General features: G+C 41.4%; 1 protein-coding gene across 1 annotated transcript in view; it reads left to right on the top strand.

Annotated features, from left to right (window-relative positions):
* The window catches only part of NMUR2 (neuromedin U receptor 2), an 84,213-nt gene that overhangs the window by 51,702 nt on the left and 9,879 nt on the right, over positions 1 to 22,632 (top strand). The window contains exons 2-3 of the mRNA XM_040436768.1: positions 5,773 to 5,857; positions 21,995 to 22,120. Of these exons, the coding sequence (XP_040292702.1) occupies positions 5,773 to 5,857; positions 21,995 to 22,120 (211 nt within the window). The remainder of the gene's footprint in view (positions 1 to 5,772; positions 5,858 to 21,994; positions 22,121 to 22,632) is intronic.

Genomic DNA, 22,632 nt, shown 5'->3' on the forward strand with positions numbered 1-22,632 from the left:
AAGGGAGTAGGTTCACTCACAATTCTGCCTAACAACACTGCCAAGAATGAAGAATTATATCAAAACATCCTCCAGGAGCAACTTCTGCCAACGATCTAGGAGCAATTTAGTGATGAACATTTGAACATTGCTTTTTCCAGCATGATGGAGTACAAGAGAAGTGACAAATGAGGTTTAACACTGATACATTTAAGGTTATGCAAATGGAAAAGAGAAATACAAGGCTACAAGACAGCAGTACATACTAAATGGTAAAACCCTGGGTAACACTGAAATGGAAAAGGACTAGGGCTGGGACGATGGGTAGGCGAGGGTAGGAGTCTGCCTAATGCACCACCTTGCTACCCAGAAGTTGGGTCGCATTCATGACCGCATCTGAGGCCATTCAGTCTCTCAGCCTGAAGCCTATGAGGCAGTAGAGCAGCGCAAGAAGTTGCCATGATGTCACCGTGTCCTCCTGCACCGCGTCTCATGTGATAATGTCATCATGCATGACCCAGCACAGGTGGTCCACATGACATCACAGGTCTTGCGTCGGGTCTCGTGCAATGACGTGATCATACAAGACCTGGTGCAGGAGGAGTGGTAATGTCATGTGGATCACCTGCGTCACAATGCAGCAACACAGGAACACGGGACACAGATTGGAAGATGTTTGTGGCCTGCAGCGCAGACGGTGGTGGAGGTAAGAGTTTGTTTTTTACCCTGAGCAATGGCCAAGCATTATATACTGGCACTGGGGGGGAGCATTATATACTAGCTGTACAGGAGGGAAACATTATATACTGGCTGTACAAGGGGGAGCATTATATACAGGAATAACAGGGGGTGGAGGAGCATTATATGCTAGTTCTATGGGGGGGGACATTATATGCATATTTACTAGCACTATGGGGGCATATATATATACAGACACTAGGGTGGGGGCCATTATATACTGGCACTGGGGGAGCATTATATAATTATAATGTACAGGGGGAAGCATTATATACTGCCACTGGGGAAGCATTAAATACTGGCACTCTGGGGGAGCATTATATACTGGCAATTGGGGGTAGCATTATATACTGACTGTACAGGGGGGAAACATTATATACAGGAACAACAGAGGGGATGGAGGAGCATTATATATGGGTACTACAGGGAACATTATATATATATATATACTGGCACTATTGAGGCATATATATACTGGCACTATGGGGCAGAGGAGCATTATATGGGAGCACTACAAGGGGCATATATATACTGGTGCTACAGGGAGGGGTGGAAAATTATTATATACTGTAACTATGGGGGAGCTATATAATACAAGGTGCACTACAGGAGGGGCATTAAAAATATTGGGGGAACTGGTGGCAGTATTACTACCAGGGATACTGTTAATGCTTTATTATTACTGGGCACAAGTGAAGAACTGAAATCCGTGTCGACCTCACCTGTAAGTCACTGTATCTGACCTTTACTGCTTCTTTTAAATATGCTTTAATCTTTTTATTAGGAAGTAATGTCACTTTTAATTGATTCAGGGGATGGTGGGGGGGGGGGGGGCGCAATTTCCCTGCTCTGCCTAGGGTGCCGAAATACCTTGTCCCGGCTCTGAAAAGGACTTAGGAATTTTAGTGGACAGCAAACTTAACTCTAGAAACAAGTGTCAGACAACTGCTGCAAAGGCCATAAGGATAATAGGTTGCATCAATAAGGGTATAGATGCATGTGATGAGAACATAGTCCTGCTACTTTACAAATCACTGGCCAGACCACACATGGAGTACTGTGCACAATTCTGGGCTCCTGTGAACAAGGCAGACATAGCAGAGCTGGAGAGGGTACAGAGGAGGTAAACTAAAGTAATTACGGGAATGGGGCAACTACAGTACCCTGAAAGATTATCAAAATTAGGGTTATTCAGTTTAGAAAATAGATGACTGAGGAGAGATTTAATAACTATGTATAAATATATCAGGGGTCCAGAGATATCACCCATGATCTGTTTATACCCAGCACTGTGACAATGGGAAATCATCTATGTCTAGAGGGAAGAAGGGGATTCTTTACGGTAAGAGCAGTCATACTATTGAACTCCCTGCTGTAAGAGGTGGTGATGGTGAATTCACTAAAAGAGTTCAAGAGGGGCCTGGATGTATTTCTGGAGTGTAATTATATTACAGGTTATAGCTACTAGAGAGGGGTCGTTGATCCAGGGAGTTATTCTGATTGCCTGATTGGAGTCGAGAAGGATTTTTTTCCCCTAAAATGAAGAAAATTGGCTTCTTCCTCATGAAGGTTTTTTGCCAACTTGCAGGATAACAGGTTGAACTGGATTGATGGATGTGTTACCATGTCACAAGTCGAAAGTGATAACTAAGTGGCTTGGTGAACAAAACAATAAGACTGTGGGTCCATGGCCAGGAACCTTCCCAGATCTTATGCCCATTGAGAACATGTGGTGAGTCCTGAAAAAGCGAGCGGACAAACAAAAACACAGAAATTGTGATCAACTCCAAGGATTGATTAGACAAGAATGGGTTGCTATCAGTAAGGATTTGGCCTAGAAGTTAATATCCAGTATGCCAGGGTTAACTGCAGAAGTTAACACTAGAACTATTGAGCCTAAAAATAATGTATGCATCAATAAAAGAAAAAAGAAAAAAAATTTATGAAATCCTTATAATTGTACTATACAGTAGAAACATCTGACAAAAAGATTGAAAGACACTGAACCACAGGGAGGGTCATTGCCTAGACAGACACAGGAATCGTACGTAACTCTTATCCATAAAGATGGCAAGGACCCCCAGAACTGTGGAAGTTATAGGCCAATTTCCCTCTTGAACTTAGATTTGAAAATCTGGGCCAAAATACTCGCAACAAGATTAAATAAAATACTCCCTTATTTGATAGGCCCGGAACAATCAGGGTTTATTAAGGGTAGAGAGGGGAAAGATAACACACACAGGATCTTCCATGCTATTCAAGCAGCCAAAACAAAGAGGTTCCCGTTGGCCCTGTTGAGCATAGATGCCGAGAAGGCGTTTGACAGGGTCAACTGGAACTTCATGAAGCTAACTTTAGAAAAATTTGCCTTTCCTGAGCCCTTCATACACTCAATTCTCACACTATACCAACAGCCGCATGCCAGACTAAAAGTCAACGGAACACTATCCCCAGTCTTCGAAATATCAAATGGAACAAGACAAGGGTGTCCATTGTCACCCTTTTTATTCATACTAGTGATAGAGACATTAATCCAGCTGATCAGACAGACCCAAGAAATTGAAGGAGTCAAACATAACAAGGGAGAACTAAAATGCACTGCTTTTGCAGACGATCTTTTATTCCTGGTGACTAACCCGGATAAAGGACTAGATCAACTGGTCAAAAAGATCGAGCTATTTAGCCAGATATCAGACTTCAAGTCCGAAATATTAAATATCTCACTTCCCGACTCCAGAGCAACCTCTCTACAGAATAACCTCCCTTTTCACTGGACCAAGGGAACAATAAAATACCTAGGAATAAAGATCACTAAGAAACTGGATGACCTATTTAAATGTAACTACATTCCCCTTAAAAAGGACATCACACAACTTCTACTGAAGTACAACTTACCTTATCTGTCTTGGATGGGCAGAAAAAATGTGATAAAAACATACGTCTTCCCCAAGATTCTATATGTTATACAACTGGTCCCGATATACCTACCAAAAACATTAGATTAGGAGACTTTTTCTGAGATTCCTATGGAATGGGAAGAAACCCAGGTTAGCTCATGATCTTCTGACAAGGAGTAGAAAAGACGGTGGTCTGGAACTCCCAGACGTCTCGAGGTATTATCAAGCAACACAACTAAATAGATGGCTGGAGCTAGTAGACCCTCAAAGACAACCAGCGACATAGTGTAGGGCCCACACTACAACAACTTCTCTGGTTAACTGACAAAAGTCAAACTAAGAATAAAGATATAGACCCCTTATTGAAAGGGATAAGAGAGACATGAAAAGAACTAAGCAAAAAGTTAGCACCCGACCCGTCGCCCTTATTACCGGCAAACCTCATACCTGAACTTCTAGGAAATAATAGAGATATCCACCAGGAAGTTTGGTCGTCATTAAAGCAAGTCAGACTAGAGCATATATAGGAGCTGTGTGCGGAGGGTTGAGGGAGAGATCTGACTCAGTGAGACAACTGACAGAATTTGAAAAAACTCTTTTGTCCCCACTTCGCAAGCAGAGGAAAATTACAGCATTATACGCTTTATTAGGAACAGAGATTGAAAAAAAAAAAACATTATATATTAGAGACTGGGAGAGAGAGCTTGACATCAATTTCTCAGACCAGGAACTCAAAAAGCTTCTAGCTTTCTCGCATGGATCATCGCCATGTATACGACTACAAGAAAATCATTTCAAGCTTCTTACCAGATGGTACAGAACTCCAGAGTTCTTACACAAATGTGGTTTGTCAGGTGACCGGATTTGCTGGAGATGCGGCATTGGAGAGGGATCTTTATCCCATATATGGTGGTCATGCCCTCTAATCACCCCATTCTGGGAAGGCGTTAATAAGATAATAAATACAGTCTCGGCTATAGAACTAAAGATCACACTTGAAATGGTGTTCTTCTCACTTCCAACTGACCTTTACAGACCATCCAGACGCAATTTTGTAACCCATCTTATAGAGGCTGCCAAATCTATCATACCTCTCCACTGGAGAGACGCAAACGCCCTCTCTATAAAGGAATGGATTACCAAGGTAAATCAAATTTGTAGTTTCGAAGAAATGACAAGTTGGATCAACAGAAACCACGAGAAATTTCTGAAAACCTGGCACCCTTGGAGGTCATGGAATGATGGGCAGTGATGTGAAATTAGCTGATAACCCCATATCATAACAAACCACTGATGAGCTAGAGTCATCTAACCGACACCCTGATCTAGATCTTGAGCTTAGTTCCTTAGTTCCTCAACTCATACACAGTTCTACTGAGCACTGAAATAGCTTAAACCTCGCTTACTATCTATCCCCCCCTCCACCCCCCTCCTCTTCTTCATCTTTCTTCTCCTTCTATCTCCTCTCTCCCCCTTTCTTTCTTTTTCAATATCTTTTTCTATCTTATCTTTTTTATGTATAAATGGCATATGGTCCAGACAACCATGGTCCCCCTTGATACTTTGATATACTTTGCTATCCAATTATTAGGTCTTTACTTAACACCTCTAGGAGTCATATAGGGGACTGAGATCATTGCTATACCGCATGATATTACTTATGGATCTATAAAGATACATCAAATAGTTAATATATGTAATGTATATGACCTGTGATATCAACTTTGTATACTACTATATATGGCCAAATGGTCATTGTTTGTTTTGAAAAACTCTGAAAATAAAGAATTTACAAAAAAAAAAAAAACACTGAACCAGCAAACTTTGTGAAAATTAATATGTCAGTCTCAAAACTTTTGGCTGCAACTGTAATATCTTCCTTCTTAGATCTCATTGTTGTACCTAAAAAATCTAAAATTCACTAAAAAACTAAAACTACACTATGTCATCTCTGCATGCAGGACATTGTTAAAATTGTATTTATTGTATACAATATACTGTATAGCACTTATTATGCAAGCTATATAAGAAAGGTTCTTGAAGGGGTGATTTATTTGATTTTCTGTTGGCTTCTATCTGAGAAGTGAGATTCTATAGACAAATGTAAGAGTACAACTGTTTCACAGATTTTTTTATTTCATCACTTTGTCTTGTTCAGCTCAGGGGAGATCATTCACTGGAAGCTGGCAAAATGTCTGTTAACATACAGAGGCCATCAAGGAAATCAGTCACAAAGATGCTGTGTAAGTATGAAATGAACTTCAGTATTGAGCAGTCTGTTCAGTGGAGATGAATGATCTCTTTGGCATGTAACCAACAATAAAAAAAAGGTGTCCAAAATGTGCTTGAAAAAATATATTGCATTACAATGTTCAATATACAAATAGTGCAGCATCTTAAAGGGACAAAGCAAATAGATCTACATTATGGTTGACCACTGACTATATTAAAGGAATTGTCCATGATACATGACCACTGCAGCCATTCACTGTCCGCTGATTGGCTGCAGTTATCATTTGCAGATAGTCACAATATTATTGCTGCAGGGTACCAACAGAGGAGCGGTGGGGTATTTTCAAGGTGAATAATAAAAATGTAGCTATTTTATCACATACCCTGCATTCTGCAAAACCTTTAAGTTACCTGCATATATTGTGGATTACTCACGTCCATGCGGAAAAAAGCGCAACGTAATACAGTACCACAAAATGAATGAGATTTTACAAATCTCATGTACACTTTGCATATATTTTCCGTGCAGAAATTGACCTGCCATATGGATATTAAAATAACCACCATGTTAAGTGTTTGTGTGATTCGGCAAATGATAAAGAAAAAAAATCAGCACCAAAATCCTTATAAAAAAACGACATAAAAAAACACACTAAGGCCTCATGCACACGACCGTTGTGTGTTTTGCGATCCACAAATTCCGGATTCGCAAAACACGCATGGCGTCTGTGTGCGTTCCGCAATTTGTGGAAATGCACGGACAGCCATTAATATAACTGCCTTTTCTTGTCCGCAAAACGGACAAGAATAGGACGGGTTATATTTATTTGCGGGCCACGGAACAGAGCAACGGATGCGGAGAGCACACAGAGTGCTGTCCGCATCTTTTGCGGCCCCATTGAAATGAGAGGGGTCCGCATCCAAGCCGCAAAAACTGCGGCTCGGATACGAACCAAAACAACGTTAATGCGCATGAGGCCTAAAACTGTGAAAATAGTGTGGATTCATATATATTTATACAGTTTTGGTGTGGATTTTTAATGTGCAAGTACCCTAAGGACTCTTTCACATGGGCGAGTTTTTCGCGCGGGTGCAATGCAGGAAGGTGAAAGCATTGCACCTGCGCTAAATCCGGATCCATTCATTTCTATGGGGCTGTGCACATGGGCTGTGATTTTCACGCATCACTTGTGCATTGCGTGAAAATTGCAGCATGCTCTATTTTGTGCGTTTTTCACGAAACGCAGGCCCCATAGAAGTGAATGTGGCTGAGTGAAAATCGCAAGCATCCGCAAGCAAGTGCGGATGCGGTGCAATTTTCACGCATAGTTGCTAGGAGATGATCCGGATGTGTACCCGATCATTATTATTTTACCTTATAACATGGTTATAAGGGAGAATAATAGCATTCTTATTACAGAATGCTTACTAAATTAGGGATGGAGGGGTTAATTTTTTTTATTTTATTTAACTCACCTCATCCACTTGTTCGCGCAGCACAGCTTCTCTTCTGTCTTCTTATTTTATGATCTGTGAGGAAAAGGACCTGTGGTGACGTCACTGCGCTCATCACATGGTCTGTCACACGGCCCATCACCATGGTGATGGATCATATGACGGACCATGTGATGAGCGCAGTAACGTAACCACAGGTCCTTTTCCTCGAAGAAGAAGAAAGAAGAGAAGCCGGGATGCGCGAACAAGTGGATATGGTGAGTTAAATTTTTTATAAATTTTTTTAACCCCTCCATCACTATTTTACTTAGCATTCTGTATTAAGAATGCTATTATTTTCCCTTATAACCATGTTATAAGGGAAAATAATAAAATCTACACAACACCTAACCCAAACCGGAACTTCTGTGAAGAAGTCCTGGTTCGGGTCTGGGTACCAAACATGCAGATTTTTCTCACGTGCGTGCAAAACGCATTACAATGTTTTGCACTTGCGCGGAAAAATCGCCCGTGACGCCCATGTAAAAGAGGCCTAAGAGTGCCAACACAAGCTACAGTTTGATTGCGGTTTTTCAGAGTGGATTCCAGTTTAAGACAGTACCAGCAAAGTATATGAGAATAGAATATACAATTCTCATGAACACTTTGCAGATTTGTTCTGCATGGAAATTGACCTGCCGTGCGGATTTCTAAATCTGCAGCATGCCAATTATGTTTGTGGTTTTAGCTGTGGACTCTTCAAAGCATCAAATCTGCAACAAAAAATGCACTTAGAAATAGTGTGTTATGGTGCGGTTTGGATGCAGAAATCATCACAAAAATACTTGTGAATCTTCTGCGCTTTCACTAACACCCGTATGCAGGTATCTTTAACCCCTTCCCGACCTTTGACGTACTGTTACGTCATGGGAACCACTGAGTTCCCGCAATTTGACGTAATAGTACGTCATAGTGATCGCGCGGGCACTGGAGCGGTGCGCGCGCGATCACTGCAGGGGCCCGGCAGTCCGTAGTAGCCAGGCCCCTGTAAAAGCCGATGCCAGCGGATTAACCCCTTCTATGCTGCGGTCCGCGCTGACCGCGACATAGAAGAGGTTTGTGTCGGGTGAGGGAGAGCATCGAGTCCCCGCGCTGCTGTGGCGGGGACCCGATGCGACACAAGGCAGCCCGATGCCGTGCAGAGGCTGCCCAATGCCTTGAATGGCATCGGGAACTGCCTTCTACGGGAGCCGAGGAGATCCAGCATCAGGCTGGGTCTCCTAGGCAACCTGTTAGTGTATGACCCCCCAAAAATGAATGTCATAAATAGAGTAAAGTAAAAAAAGTAAAAATTTAATAAAAAAACTGAAAAAAAACAAAAAACACACATATTAGGTATTGACGCGTCCGTAATGACCGGCTCTATAAATATATCACATGATCCATCCTGTCCGATAAACACCATAAAAAAATAATGTGTAAAAAAAAGCTAGTTTTGTCACCTTACATCACAAAAAGTGCAACACCAAGCGATCAAAAAGGCGTATGCCCCCAAAATGGTATCAATAAAACCGTCACCTCATCCCGCAAAAAATGTGCCCCTCCCTAAGACAATCGGCTCAAAAAAAATAAAAACTTTTTGGGAACATGGAGACACTAAGGCTGGGTTCACATGGGCGTGACAGATTTGTTCAGGATGTGTCCCGGGTGCATTGCGGCAAACCCGCGCAAGTAGGTATGCAATTTTAGTCAGTTTTGACTGCGATTGCGTTCAGTTGTTCCGTTTTTATTGCTCGGGTGCAATGCGTTTTGCACGCGCGTGATAAAAAACTGAATGTGGTACCCAGACCCGAACTTCTTCACAGAAGTTCAGGTTTGGGTTAGGTGGTGTGTAGATGTAATTATTTTCCCTTATAACATGGTTTAAGGGAAAATAATAGCATTATTTAATACAGAATGCTTAGTACAAGGTCAATTGAGGGTTAAAAAATAAAAATAAATGAACTCACCTCAAATAAAAATAAATGATCCCGTAGCTGCCGATCTCCTGTTCTTTCTTCAGGACCTGTCAAAGGACCTGTGGTGACATCACTGAGCTCATCACCATGTGATTGGACGTCACCACAGGTCCTTTAGCCGGCAGCTCATGATTAAAGAAGTAAGAAGAGATCGGCAACTACGCGATCAAGAGGAGGAGGTGAGTTAATATTTTTTTTTATTTAACCCTCAATTGACTTTCTACTAAGCATTCTGTATTAAAGAATGCTATTATTTTCCCTTATAATTATGTTATAAGGGAAAATAATACAGTGAATAGACTGTCATCTTAGCAACCATGCGTGAAAATCGCACCGCATCCGAACTTGCTTGCGGATGCTTGCAATTTTCACTCAGCCCCATTCACTTCTATGGGGCCTGCATTGGTTGATAAACGCACAATATAGAGCATGCTGCGATTTTCACACAGCGCATAAGTAATGCGTGAAAATCACAGCTCATGTGCACAGCCCCATAGAAATGAATGGATCTGGATTTAGTGCGGGTGCAATGCGTTCACCTCACGCATTGCACCCACGCGGAAATCTCGCCCATGTGAACTCAGCCTAAAACATCATTTTTTTGTGTCAAAACTGCTATTATTGTGCTAAAGTGAAAAAAAAAAAAATATATATATACATATTAGGTATCGCCACATCCGTAACAAACACCTCTATAAAAATATCACATGACCTAACCACTCAGGTGAACACCGTAAAAAAAAACTAATAAAAAAAACTGTGTAAAAGAAAGCCATTTTTGTCATGTTACATCACAAAAATTGCAACAGCAAGAGATCAAATAAGGCATATGCCCCCCAAAATAGTACCAATCAGACTGTCACCACATCCCGCAAAAAATGAGACCCTACCTGAGAGAATCGGTCAAAAAATAAAAAAGCTATGGCTCTCAGACTATGAGACACTAAAATATGATTATTTTTTGCTTCCAAACTGCTATTATTGTGCTAAAGTGAAAAAAAAAAAAAAGTAGACATATTAGGTATTGCCATATCCGTAACAAACAGCTCTATAAAAATATCACATGACCTAACCACTAAGGTGAACACCGTAAAAAAAACAAAATTTCAAAAAAGCCATTTTTGTCACATTACATCACAAAAATTGAAACAGCAAGTGATCAAAAAGGCGTATGCCCCCCAAAATAGAAGCAATCAGACTACCCTACCTGTGAGAATCGGTCAAAAAATAAAAAAGCTATGGCTCTCAGACTATGAGACACTAAAATATGATTATTTTTTGCTTCCAAACTGCTATTATTGTGCTAAAGTGAAAAAAATAAAAAAAAGTATACATATTAGGTATTGCCATATCCGTAACAAACAGCTCTATAAAAATATCACATGACCTAACCACTAAGGTGAACACCGTAAAAAAAAAAAGTGTCAAAAAAGCCATTTTTGTCACATTACATCACAAAAATTGAAACAGCAAGTGATCAAAAAGGCGTATGCCCCCCAAAATAGAAGCAATCAGACTACCCTACCTGTGAGAATCGGTCAAAAAATAAAAAAGCTATGGCTCTCAGACTATGAGACACTAAAATATGATTATTTTTTGCTTCCAAACTGCTATTATTGTGCTAAAGTGAAAAAAATAAAAAAAAGTATACATATTAGGTATTGCCATATCCGTAACAAACAGCTCTATAAAAATATCACATGACCTAACCACTAAGGTGAACACCGTAAAAAAAAAAAGTGTCAAAAAAGCCATTTTTGTCACATTACATCACAAAAATTGAAACAGCAAGTGATCAAAAAGGCGTATGCCCCCCAAAATAGAAGCAATCAGACTACCCTACCTGAGAGAATCGGTCAAAAAATAAAAAAGCTATGGCTCTCAGACTATGAGACACTAAAATATGATTATTTTTTGCTTCAAAACTGCTATTATTGTGCTAAAGTGAAAAAAAATAAAAAAGTATACATATTAGGTATTGCCACGTGCGTAACGATCTGCTCTATAAAAAAGTCACATGACCTAATCTCTCGGTTAAACGCTGTAAAAATAAAAACGGTGCCAAAACATACATTTTTTTGTTACCTTGCCTCACAAAAAACATATAATAGAGCATATGTCTGTGAAGGTTCTCATTTATCCAGGTCATGGTATATCTGTAAGGAATAAATCAAGGCAACTGGACTTACTGTAGTACTCACATTAAGTCTAGTTGCCTTGATTTATTCTTTACAGATGTATAATAGAGCAAAAAAAAATCATATGTACACCCAAAATAGTACCCCAAAACTGGCACCTTATCCCGTAGTTTCCAAAATGTGGTCACTTTTTTGAGTTTCTACTGTAGGAGTGCATCAGGGGGGTTTCAAATGGGACATGGCATCTAAAAACCAGTTCAGCTAAATTTGCCTTCCAAAAACCATATGGCGTTCCTTTCCTTCTGTGCCCTGCCGTGTGCCCATACAGCAGTTTACGATCACATGTGGGGTGTTTCTGTAAACCGCAGAATCAGGGTAATATATATTGAGTTTTATTTGGTTGTTAACCCTTGCTTTGCTACTGTAAAAAATGGATTAAAATGTAAAATCTGTCTGAAATTTCATCTCCATTTTCCATCAATTCTTGTGGAACTCCTAAAGGGTTAATAAAGTTTGTAAAATCAGTTTTGTATACCTTGAGGGGTGTAGTTTCTAAAATGGGGTAATTTTAGGGTGGTTTCTATGATGTAAGCCTCAGAAAGTGACTTCAGACCTGAACTGGTCCTTAAAAAGTGGGTTTTGGAAATTTTCTGAAAGATTTCAAGATTTGCTTCCATACCTCTAAGCCTTCTAACGTCCCCAAAAAATAAAATGACATTTTCAAAATGATCCAAACATGAAGTAGACATATGGGCAATGTAAAATAATTTAAAAAAATTTAAGGTATTTACTATCTATTATAAAAGTAGAGAAATAGAAATTTGCAAATTTGGGGTAAATTTGGTATTTTTTTATGAATAAAACTGTCATGAAGTACAATATGTGACGAGAATGGACTGTATAAGTAAAAGTGTTTTAAAGTTATCACCACATAAAGTGACACATGTCAGATTTGCAAAAAATGGCCTAGGCAGGAAGGGGAAAACAGGCCCGGGGTTGAAGGGGTTAAAGGGAGACTTTCCAGAGGAATTTCAATGTTAGGCTACCTGCACACATTGTACATTATGCTGGTAATACAGTACATGCAAAGTGGATTGGATTTGAAAAATCTCTGTACACTTTCTTTTTTATTTTTTTCCAATAGGGAAATTACCTACCGTGTGGATTTTTTACTTTTGTAAACACAGGTACAGTTTAAAAATAGAATATTCATATGGATTTTCAGGTGGATTTCTATTTTTCCTCACCAAATCCGCATGCGTTACTTGCCGTTGTTGTCGTGGATTTGCTATGGATCTGCCACAGAGCTCACCTTTTGCAATGCATTCATACAAAAAAAAAAATCACACAAGCAATTGATATACTGCAGGTTTCTAAATCCACGGTACGAATTTACAATACAAATGGTATCTAATCTCGTATACGTTGCTGGAACTGTATTACGCTGTGTTTTTTGTGTGAAGATCATTGTGGAAAAAATGCAATGTAATCACAAGTGCAGATTTCACCCTTTGCAGTGCAAAGGCTGAGATAGGGGAAAAATCACATCAAAGGAAATACATGCGGATTTTGGTGCATAATTGATGCAGAAACAGAGAGAAATCTGCATGAAAATCTGCGCTGATATTCTGTCTGTAAATGCGCAGCCATGTGCAGGTGTCTTAAACACACTGAAAATGTGCTCAGCTGAATGTAATGTAATATTTCACTTACTGATCCATTGTTTCATTCTGGGGAAAATGTATTTTTAATCCACTTGCAAATGAGCAGTTAAGTGCACTAAGGGCATGCCTAAGCCACTCTGTGCACCCTTACTACTCCTGCTTCCTCCGCCAGCCTCGCTCTCTCCTTCTTGATTGACAGGGCCACGTTCCTGCATAGATATTATCTCACCCGTCCCTGCCAATCAAGATGGAGAGGAAGTAGCCGGCAAAGGAAAGAGGAGGAGTAAGCATGCACAGAGTGGCTTGGATACGCCCTCGATGCACTTAACTGCCCATTACATATAGATCATAAGAACTTTTTCTCCAGAAGAAATGGATCACTAAGGCTGAGTTCACACTACCGTTATTTGATCAGTTATTTCCATCAGTTATTGTGAAGCAAAACCAGGTGCGGGTCAAATACAAAGAACATGTGCAGATCTTTCCATTATCGCTGATCTCTGTGGAGGCTTCACTACTGGCTTTGGCTCACAATAACTGATGGAAATAACTGATCAAATAATGGAAGTGTGAACTCAGCCTAAGGCCTCATGCACACGACCGTTCCGTTTTTTGCGGTCGTGTGCATGAGGCCTTAGGCTGAGTTCACACTTCCGTTATTTGATCAGCAAAACGGACAAGAATAGGACATGCTATATTTTTTTTTGCGGGGCCTCGGAACGGAGCAACGGATGCGGACAGCACACGGAGTGCTGTCCGCATCTTTTGCGGCCCCATTGAAGGGAATGGGTCCGCACCGGAGCCGCAAAAACTGTGCCTCGGATGCGGACCCGAAAAACGGTTGTGTGCATGAGGCCTAAGTGAAAGGTATCATTACATTTATTTGAGGTAGCCCTAAAAGGCATTGTGCCTGGCGGCACACTCTTTTCAAATGTCCCAAGCAACAACTTTAACCATTTTATAGTCAATGGTCAGATTTATTAAAACTGTGTAAAAATGTCTTTGTTGCCCATAGCAACCAATCATAGCACAGCTTTTTTTTTTTCAAGAGCGCTATAACAAATGAAAGTTGCTCTGTTAGTTGTTGCTATCGGCAACATAGATAGTACTTCTTTTCATAAATTTCCCATTTGTCTTTTTCGCACAAACCACTTTGGCCCTGCTTAAAAATTTCAAATGAAAGCCCTGACACAAAGCGCACAATTATAGGGCAACAGTCAACAGCCAGCGGGATTAACCCTATTAAGGCCTCATGCACACCGTCCGTTTGCTCCCCGCATCACGGATGCGGACCCATTCACTTGAATGGGTCTGCAATCCGGAGCTGCGGTGCGGAAAGGAGGCACGGAACCCCACGGAAGCACTACGGAGTGCTTCCATGGTGTTTCTGTCCATGCGTCTGGACTGCAAAAAAATAGAACATGTTCTATTTTTTGTGGTGCGGACGGATCACGGACCCTTTCAGGTTGAATGGGTCTCGATCCGTCTTGGACTCCGCACGGACGTTGTGCATGAGGCCTAAGCCAGACATAATGGCTGGTAGGGCTTTCCCAGCTTATTAAAGCCATACCTTTTGTACCCTATCCATTATGTAATTTAGAAGAAATCAGTGTTTAGACAATATGCAAATTAAGTGAAAAGTGCACCTTAGCTCCTTTGCTCTTACCTAGGCTGTGAGATGGTGCAGCTTTATAGCTAGTATCACTAACATCCACTGCTAGCTAACTACACACAGGAATCTGCACCTTCTTCTAACTAAGGGCTCATGCACACAAATGTATTTTCTTTCCTCTTCCGTTCATTTTTTTTTTTTTTGCTGACCGTATGCGGAACCATTCACTTCAATGGGTCCCCAAAAAAAGGTACCCCATGTGCATTCCGTTTCTGTATTTCCGTATTTCTGTTCTGCAAAAAAGTAGTGCATGTCCTATTATTGTCCGCAAATCACGGTCCGAGGTCAAGTCAATGGGTCCGCAAAAAATACGGAACGCACATGGAACACATGTATTTCATCCATATTTTGCGGATCCATACTGTAGAAATGCTATGCCCAGCCCATATTGCTCATGCGTTTGGTGATTAGTAAGTTACTGTTTCCGTTTCCAATCCGCAAAAAACAAATCGCATACGGAAACCATATGGATATATTTTGTGGAATAACGAAAAGGAAGAGGACTTAAATCAGAGAAAAAAAAACTTCAGATACGGAACAACGGATCTGTGAAAAACGAACTGCAAAACAACAACGGTTGTGTGCATGAGCCCTAATACTCAGTCTCAGGCACTCCTACATCTTGTCCTAAGGCTTGTCTGCCCTTTCATTTATGCTCTCAGCCATATGTTCTTACTGCATGGCTAAATGCTGCAACGGATTGAGGAAAAGAAAGGTATGGCTTTAATCAGTAGACGATATGCCTGGTTTGATAGGGTTGATGCTGCTTACAGATGCCCTTAGGCCTATTGCACACGACAGTATGGCTTTTTCAGTGTTTTTGGGTCCGCAAAAAATGGATCCGCAAAAAATACGGATGACACCCGTGTGCATTCTGTTTTTTGTGGAACGGAACATCTGGCCCCTAATAGAACAGTACTATCCTTGTCCGTTATGCGGACAATAATAGGACATGTTCTATCTTTGAACGGAACGGAAAAACGGAAATACGGAAACGGAATGCATACGGAGTACATTCCGTTTTTTTGCGGACCCATTGAAATGAACGATTTCTTATACGGAACGCAAAAAACGGAAAGCAAACAGAAAAAAAAAACGTTTGTGCGCATGAGGCCTTAAAGTACCAATGAAATCACAAGAGTGGCAACTCATTGGGAATTCTTTCGATATGAGATCTCACTAATGGTCAATGAAATGATGCTCTAAAGCAGGCATCCTCAAACTGCGGCCCTCCAGCTGTTGCAAAACTTCAACTCCCAGCATGCCCGAACAGCCTACTGGTATCAGCCTACAGCAGGGCATTATGGGAGTTGTAGTTTTACAACAGCTGGAGGGCTGCAGGTTGAGGATGCCTGCTCTAAAGACAGAAATTAGGACAAGTCTGCACACCCTGTTGCAATTCTTATTGAGAACTATATGAGAACGCATCTCTTATATTTAATGTAGGAAGCTCACTCCTTTGTGTTTTGTTTTGCATGGAAGTAAATAGAATTCATGCAACCCTATAATAAAATTAGGTATGGGCCACTCATCTGGGGACAGCAAACTGAATTGTAGCAATGCAAACCACAGCAGGAAAAAGAGCCTCTCTTAGATACCAACAGGCAGCCATCCTGTTTTTCCACACCAAAACAAAATACTTCTGCGTCTTTACTGCATGCTTTCAGGTTAGTTCAGATAAATCATTTTGGAAGCCATGTATGTGGTGGTCGGGTTACATGCCACACCCAAGGGCAGCGTGGGATTTCTATGGGCACATTGGAGTAAACAATTGCATGCCTCCCAACTTTTTAAAATTGCAAAGAGGGACAATATGTGCGGCGCGCATCGCTTCAATTTTTTTCATTCCAGGCCACAGCTCTAAAGCCTCATTCACACATCCATGTCCGTGCTCAAATCCGTGAGCAGGTGGTCAGTCATGCATCTGTGAACCTGTCTGTGAAGGATCCGTGTTGGGTCTGTGTGTCTGTTTTTTTGCTGTCCGTATTGCATCCGTGTTTCGCTGACACTGAACAGCTGAAAATTAATTTTCAAAGCATCTCTTCTTAATGATCCGTAAAACACGGATGCAACACGGATGGCATCTGTGTTGCATCCGTGGTTTTCACGGACCCATAGACTATAATGGACGTGATGGATCCATGAACACGGACAAAATAGAGCATGCATCCGTGCTAAAAAAACGGACCCACGGACCGTGCTAAGACACTGATGTGTGAATACACACATTAAAATGAATGGGGACGTGTGCTGTCCGTGGAGAACATGTAAGCACACGTCCATGACACACTGATGTGTGAATGAGGCTTCACTCCAACAAAAGCATAATTACTGACTCTGCAGCAGCTGGCGATCGGTTGGGTGAGTATAAGGTCCTTTAGTTTTTAACAGCAAGTGGAGCCCATGGGACAATTCTTTTCTTGCGCTTCAGTATCCATTTATTAGTACATATAAATCATGAGATTAAAGATATTTTAAGTTCCATATTGCACCAAATAATGGAGTTATGGTCTAATATATCGTTAGAAATAGAAACCCTTCTGACACTTTAGTAAAGAGCAATTTAGTAAATTTATTAATGCACATTTATGCATTAATTCCCCAGATCAGAAAGAGGGACATGTAAAGGGGTATTCCCATCGCAGATAATGGGGGCATATCGTTAGGCTACGCCCCCATTGTCTGGTAGGTGCAGGTCCCACCCTTGGTACTTACCGCACTTACACCAAGAACGGAGCGGAGAGAGTGGCAGAGGGCGCACTGCGCATGTGCAGCCACCCTCCATTCATTTCTATGGGGCCACTTAAAATAGCCGAGCGCTGGCTCGGCTATTTCTGTCAGCCCCATAGAAATTAAAGGAGTAGTGGCCGCGCAAGCGCGGTGCACTACCATTCACTTGTAGGGGAGAGCGCTTGCCGGTGTCCGGACCCCGGGAAAGCCAGGGTCCTCCAGCCACCACTCTCCCCGCTCCATTCTTTGTTTAGGACCCGCACCTATCTGAAAATGAGAACATATCCTAGCGATATGCCCCCATTGTCTGTGATGTTAATACCCCTTTAAGGATAAAAGAGAGACAGAGGGACTTGGGTCAAAAAGAGGGACTGTCCCCCCAAAAGAGGGAAACTTGGAAGGCGTGCAACGGTGCAAATGGCACTTTAAAGGGACACTGACAGGTCCAAAAAGCATATTTAGGTATATATATGATATTACAGGTCTTATAAAGTGTATTAGAATCATCTAAGTATCCCCCCTGTCCACCTTATAAATACAGTAAACTGAAGTTTTATAACCTGCTTGAATCGTCTTCAATCTGCCCAAGGGGCGGCGTTTCATCTCAACTTGCGCCCAGCCAGCCGCCCCAACTGCCGTTTGAAGCACCGCCCAGCTCATCAATATTCACTTCGCTGGGCGGCTACTAGTGTCCCCGACGCAAGATCCGGCGCATGCTCAGTACAATCCTATGGGCATCGGCCTCCGGCTCATTGTCGGGGACACTAGTAGCCGCCCAGCGAAGTGAATATTGATGAGCTGTGCGGCGCTTCAAACGGCAGTTGTGGCGAGGCTGGCTGGGCGCAAGTTGAGATGAAACGCCGCCCCTTGGGCAGATTGAACACGATTCAAGCAGGTTATAAAACTTCATTTTACTGTATTTATAAGGTGGACAGGGGGGATACTTAGATGATTCTAATACACTTTATAAGACCTGTAATGTCATATATATACCTAAATATGCTTTTTGGCCCTGTCAGTGTCCCTTTAAGGCTGAGTTCACACGGGCGGGAGGTGAACGCATTGCACCCGCACTGAATCTGGACCCATTCATTTCTATGGGGCTGTGCACATGAGCTGGGATTTTCACGCATCACTTATGCGTTGCGTGAAAATCGCAGCATGCTCTATATTGCGCGTTTTCCACGCAACGCAGGCCCCATAGAAATGAATGGGGTTGCGTGAAAATCGCAAGCATCCGCAAGCAAGTGCGGATGCGGTGCGATTTTCGCGCACGGTTGCTAGGAGACGATCGGGATGGAGACCCGATCATAATTATTTTCCCTTATAACATGGCTATAAGGGAAAATAATAGCATTCTGAATACAGAATGCTTAGTAAAAAAGCGCTGGAGGGGTTAAAAAAATAAATAAAATAATTTAACTCACCTTAATCCACTTGCTCGCGCAGCCCGGCATCTCTTCTGTCTTCATCTTAGCTGTGTGCAGGAAAAGGACCTGTGGTAACGTCACTCCGGTCATCACATGATCCATCACCATAGTAAAAGCTCATGTGACGGACCATGTGATGACCGGAGTGACGTCACCACAGGTCCTTTTCCTGCACACAGCTAAGATGAATACAGAAGAGATCTAACCATGTTATAAGGGAAAATAATACAATCTACAGAACACCGATCCCAAGCCCGAACTTCTGTGAAGAAGTTCGGGTTTGGGTACCAAACATGCATGATTTTTCTCACACGACTGCAAAACGCATTACAATGTTTTGCACTCGCGCGGAAAAATCGCACATGTTCCCGCAACGCACCCGCACCTTTTTCCCGCAACGCCCGTGTGTACTCAGCCTTATGCCTCTTTCACACGAATGTGACAGATTGGCTCCGGATGCATTCAGGGTGCGTTCAGTGAAACTCGCACCATTTTTCAAGCAAGTTCAGTCAGTTTTGTCTGCGATTGCGTTCAGTTGTTCATTTTTTTCCGAGTGGGTGCAATGCGTTTAAGCGTTTTTCACGCGCATGATAAAAACTGGAGGTTTACAAACAACATCTCTTAGCAACCATCAGCAGGTGAGGTGTTTTTCACTGAAGCCCCATTCACCTCTATAGGGCCAGGGCTGCGTGAAAAAAGCAGAATATAGAACTTGCTGTGTTTTTTACGCAACGCAGAACTGATGCGTGAAAACAAAACGCTCATGTACACAGTCCCATAGAAATGAATGGGTCAGGATTCAGTGCTGGTGCTATGCATTCAAGTCACGCATTGAACCCACGCTGAAAACTTGCTCGTGTGAAAGGGGCCTTACAGTTGCAAATGGCATTACACATCAGTGTATAGTATTTCAGAAATTCGAAAACTAATGCTGGGTTCACATCACATTTTTGCCCTATGTTTAACAAGTCTAGGTAAAAAAAACGTAGGTCCCTTTAACATGGGCCAGAATTCCGTGCGTGTGCAATGCGTGAGGTGAACGCATTGCACCCGCACTGAATCCGGACCCATTCACTTCAATAGGGCTGTGCAGATGAGCGATGATTTCTACGCATCACTTGTGCGTTGAGTGAAAATCACAGGATGTTATATATTCTGCGTTTTTCACGCAACGCAGACCCCATAGAAATTAAAGGGAATGCGTGAAAATCACAAGCATCTGCAAGCAACTGCGGATGAAATGTGATTTTTATGCATGGTTGCTAGGAGATGACGTTAGTAAATTAATAAAAGTCAATTTACTGTATTATTTTCTCTGTATTATAACATGGCTATAAAGGAAAATAATAGCATTCTTAATACAGAATGCTTACTAAAATGTTGCTTGAGGGGTTAAAAAATAAAAAATAATTTACTCACGTCATCCTCTTGTTCGTGCAGCCGGCATCTTCTTCTTTCTTCATCTTTCAGGACCTGCAAAAGGACCTATGATGACCTAATCGCGCTTGCCAGGTGGTGAGCGTGGTGACAACAGTACAGGTCCTGGTGAATGAAAATAGAAGGATCTTCTATCTTCATTCAGCAGGACCTGTGCTGACATCACCGCTCTCACCACGTGGTGAGCACGATTACGTTATCATAGGTCCTTTTGCAGGACCTGAAAGAAGACGATTACGGTAGCGCAAACAAGAGGATGAGGTGAGTTAATTTTTTTTTATTTTGTAACCCCTCAAGCAACATTTTACTAAGCATTCTGTATTAAGAATGCTATTATTTTCCTTTATAACCATGTTATAAGGGAAAATAATAAAATGAATAGAACACCTAACCCAAACCCGAACTTCAGTGAAGAAGTCCAGGTTCGGATCTGGGTATCACATTCAGTTTTTTCTCACGCGGGTGCAAAACGCATTGCACTAGCGCAGAAAAAACTGAACATCGGAACGCAATCGCAGTCAAAACTGATTGCAATTGCGTGCCTACTCACGTGGTTTTCCCGCAATGCACACGCGACACATCCGGAGCAAATCCGGGACGCCCGTATGAAAGAAGCCTTAGATGTTGACGTATGATTTTTCTTTACAATAAAACTCTATGGTGACAGATGCCACTGTATGGCATCGGTCTGAGGAACGGGGAGAGTGGTGGCTGGAGCAGCCACCGCCAAGCGCTCTCCCCATACAAGTGAATGGGAGCGCACCGCGCTTGCGTGGCCACTGCTCCCATTAATTTCTATGGGGCCGTCAGAAATAGCCGAGCCAGCTCGGCTATTTTCAGCGGCCCCATAGAAATGAATGGACGGCGGCTGCACATTTAAAGTATATGTTTTTTGTATATGTAAGATAAAAACGTGATGCAAACCCAACCTAATATCCACCCAAGACTGTCTTTTTTATTTTGAACGGCTGCCATTTTTATTTCGCCAGTTGAATACTACCAAAATGAAAAGTTATGAGCTTGCATTATGCCAGATTACAATACAATAAAATGTAATATATAACATAATACTTTGAGATGAACACATACAATGATAGACAGTTCCAAAATAACAGCGCTTTGTAATTCTTAGAGTTACTAAATAATACCACAGCAGAAACCATGATTTCAGCTTTAGGATGGAGCAATATAATACAGACCCAGAAGCAATTGCCCCTTTTTGCCCATGCTATAATCTGTTTCACCCATTCCCCAATGCTGCTCAATAATTGAATAATAAAAGAATTTAGACAGTGTATTGGTAGCTGATTTAATAAGGTAGGTGAATGTCTTTATATCAGTTGTGATATATTCTGCTGATAACCTGATCCTTTTCAATAGACATAGCAGGAACAAATTTAATATAACCAAGTCATACATATTTATTACTTCTAAAGAAAAGAAATGTAGACTATTAATGCACCAAGATAGCTACATACCTTTCTGGCATATGAAATAAATAATCTTCCACTGTCACTAGGAATGTCCATTATTTCTCAGAATGTGTAATTTTCTGGAACAATCCAGTTTAACCTGAAGCATAACATTAATATTTCTTTACATATTAATATTATTTTTGTTTTCAGTTGTCTTAGTCATGGCCTTTGCTATCTGCTGGGCCCCCTTCCATGTGGACCGACTTTTCTTCAGTTTTGTTGTGGATTGGACTGAACCCCTTGCCAATGTCTTTAACCTCATCCATGTTATTTCTGGTATGTTATAAGTATTTTAACTGATTTATGGAATAAAAATGTATATGTATACATGGTGTTATATGTTAATTGAAATTGGCTCATAATCTGGATCTTCTAATATAGACTTGGGTTGACAGTATTATTCTGGCGCAAGGTGGTTTTCCTGAGACTTATACCCTAACATCGTCTACAAGTATCTAAGCGGGAATAGGGGTGATATGATTAGTCAGAGAAATGTAACGATCAGTAGGCAGTTCCACATAGCACAGAACTGAAAATAGTACTATAGTTAGGGATAGGCAAGGTTATCAGCTGGACACCGAGGTACAAATTGACAAAGCGAGTTAGCAGGAGAAAAAGTACTGATTGACTTCTGCTGAAAATCATAAGTATGGACACCAAGGAATGTAACTAGAGATGAACGAATTTATTTGTAGATTCTGACAATTGTTCCGAATCTCTAATTTTTTAAGCCTCTGAAACTAACCCGAGCCTTTTCTGGTTTAATTCGGATGAATCTTGTCAAACGG

The sequence above is a fragment of the Bufo bufo genome, chromosome 1 (genome assembly GCF_905171765.1).
Source record: "Bufo bufo chromosome 1, aBufBuf1.1, whole genome shotgun sequence".
Taxonomy (NCBI): Eukaryota; Metazoa; Chordata; class Amphibia; order Anura; family Bufonidae; genus Bufo; species Bufo bufo.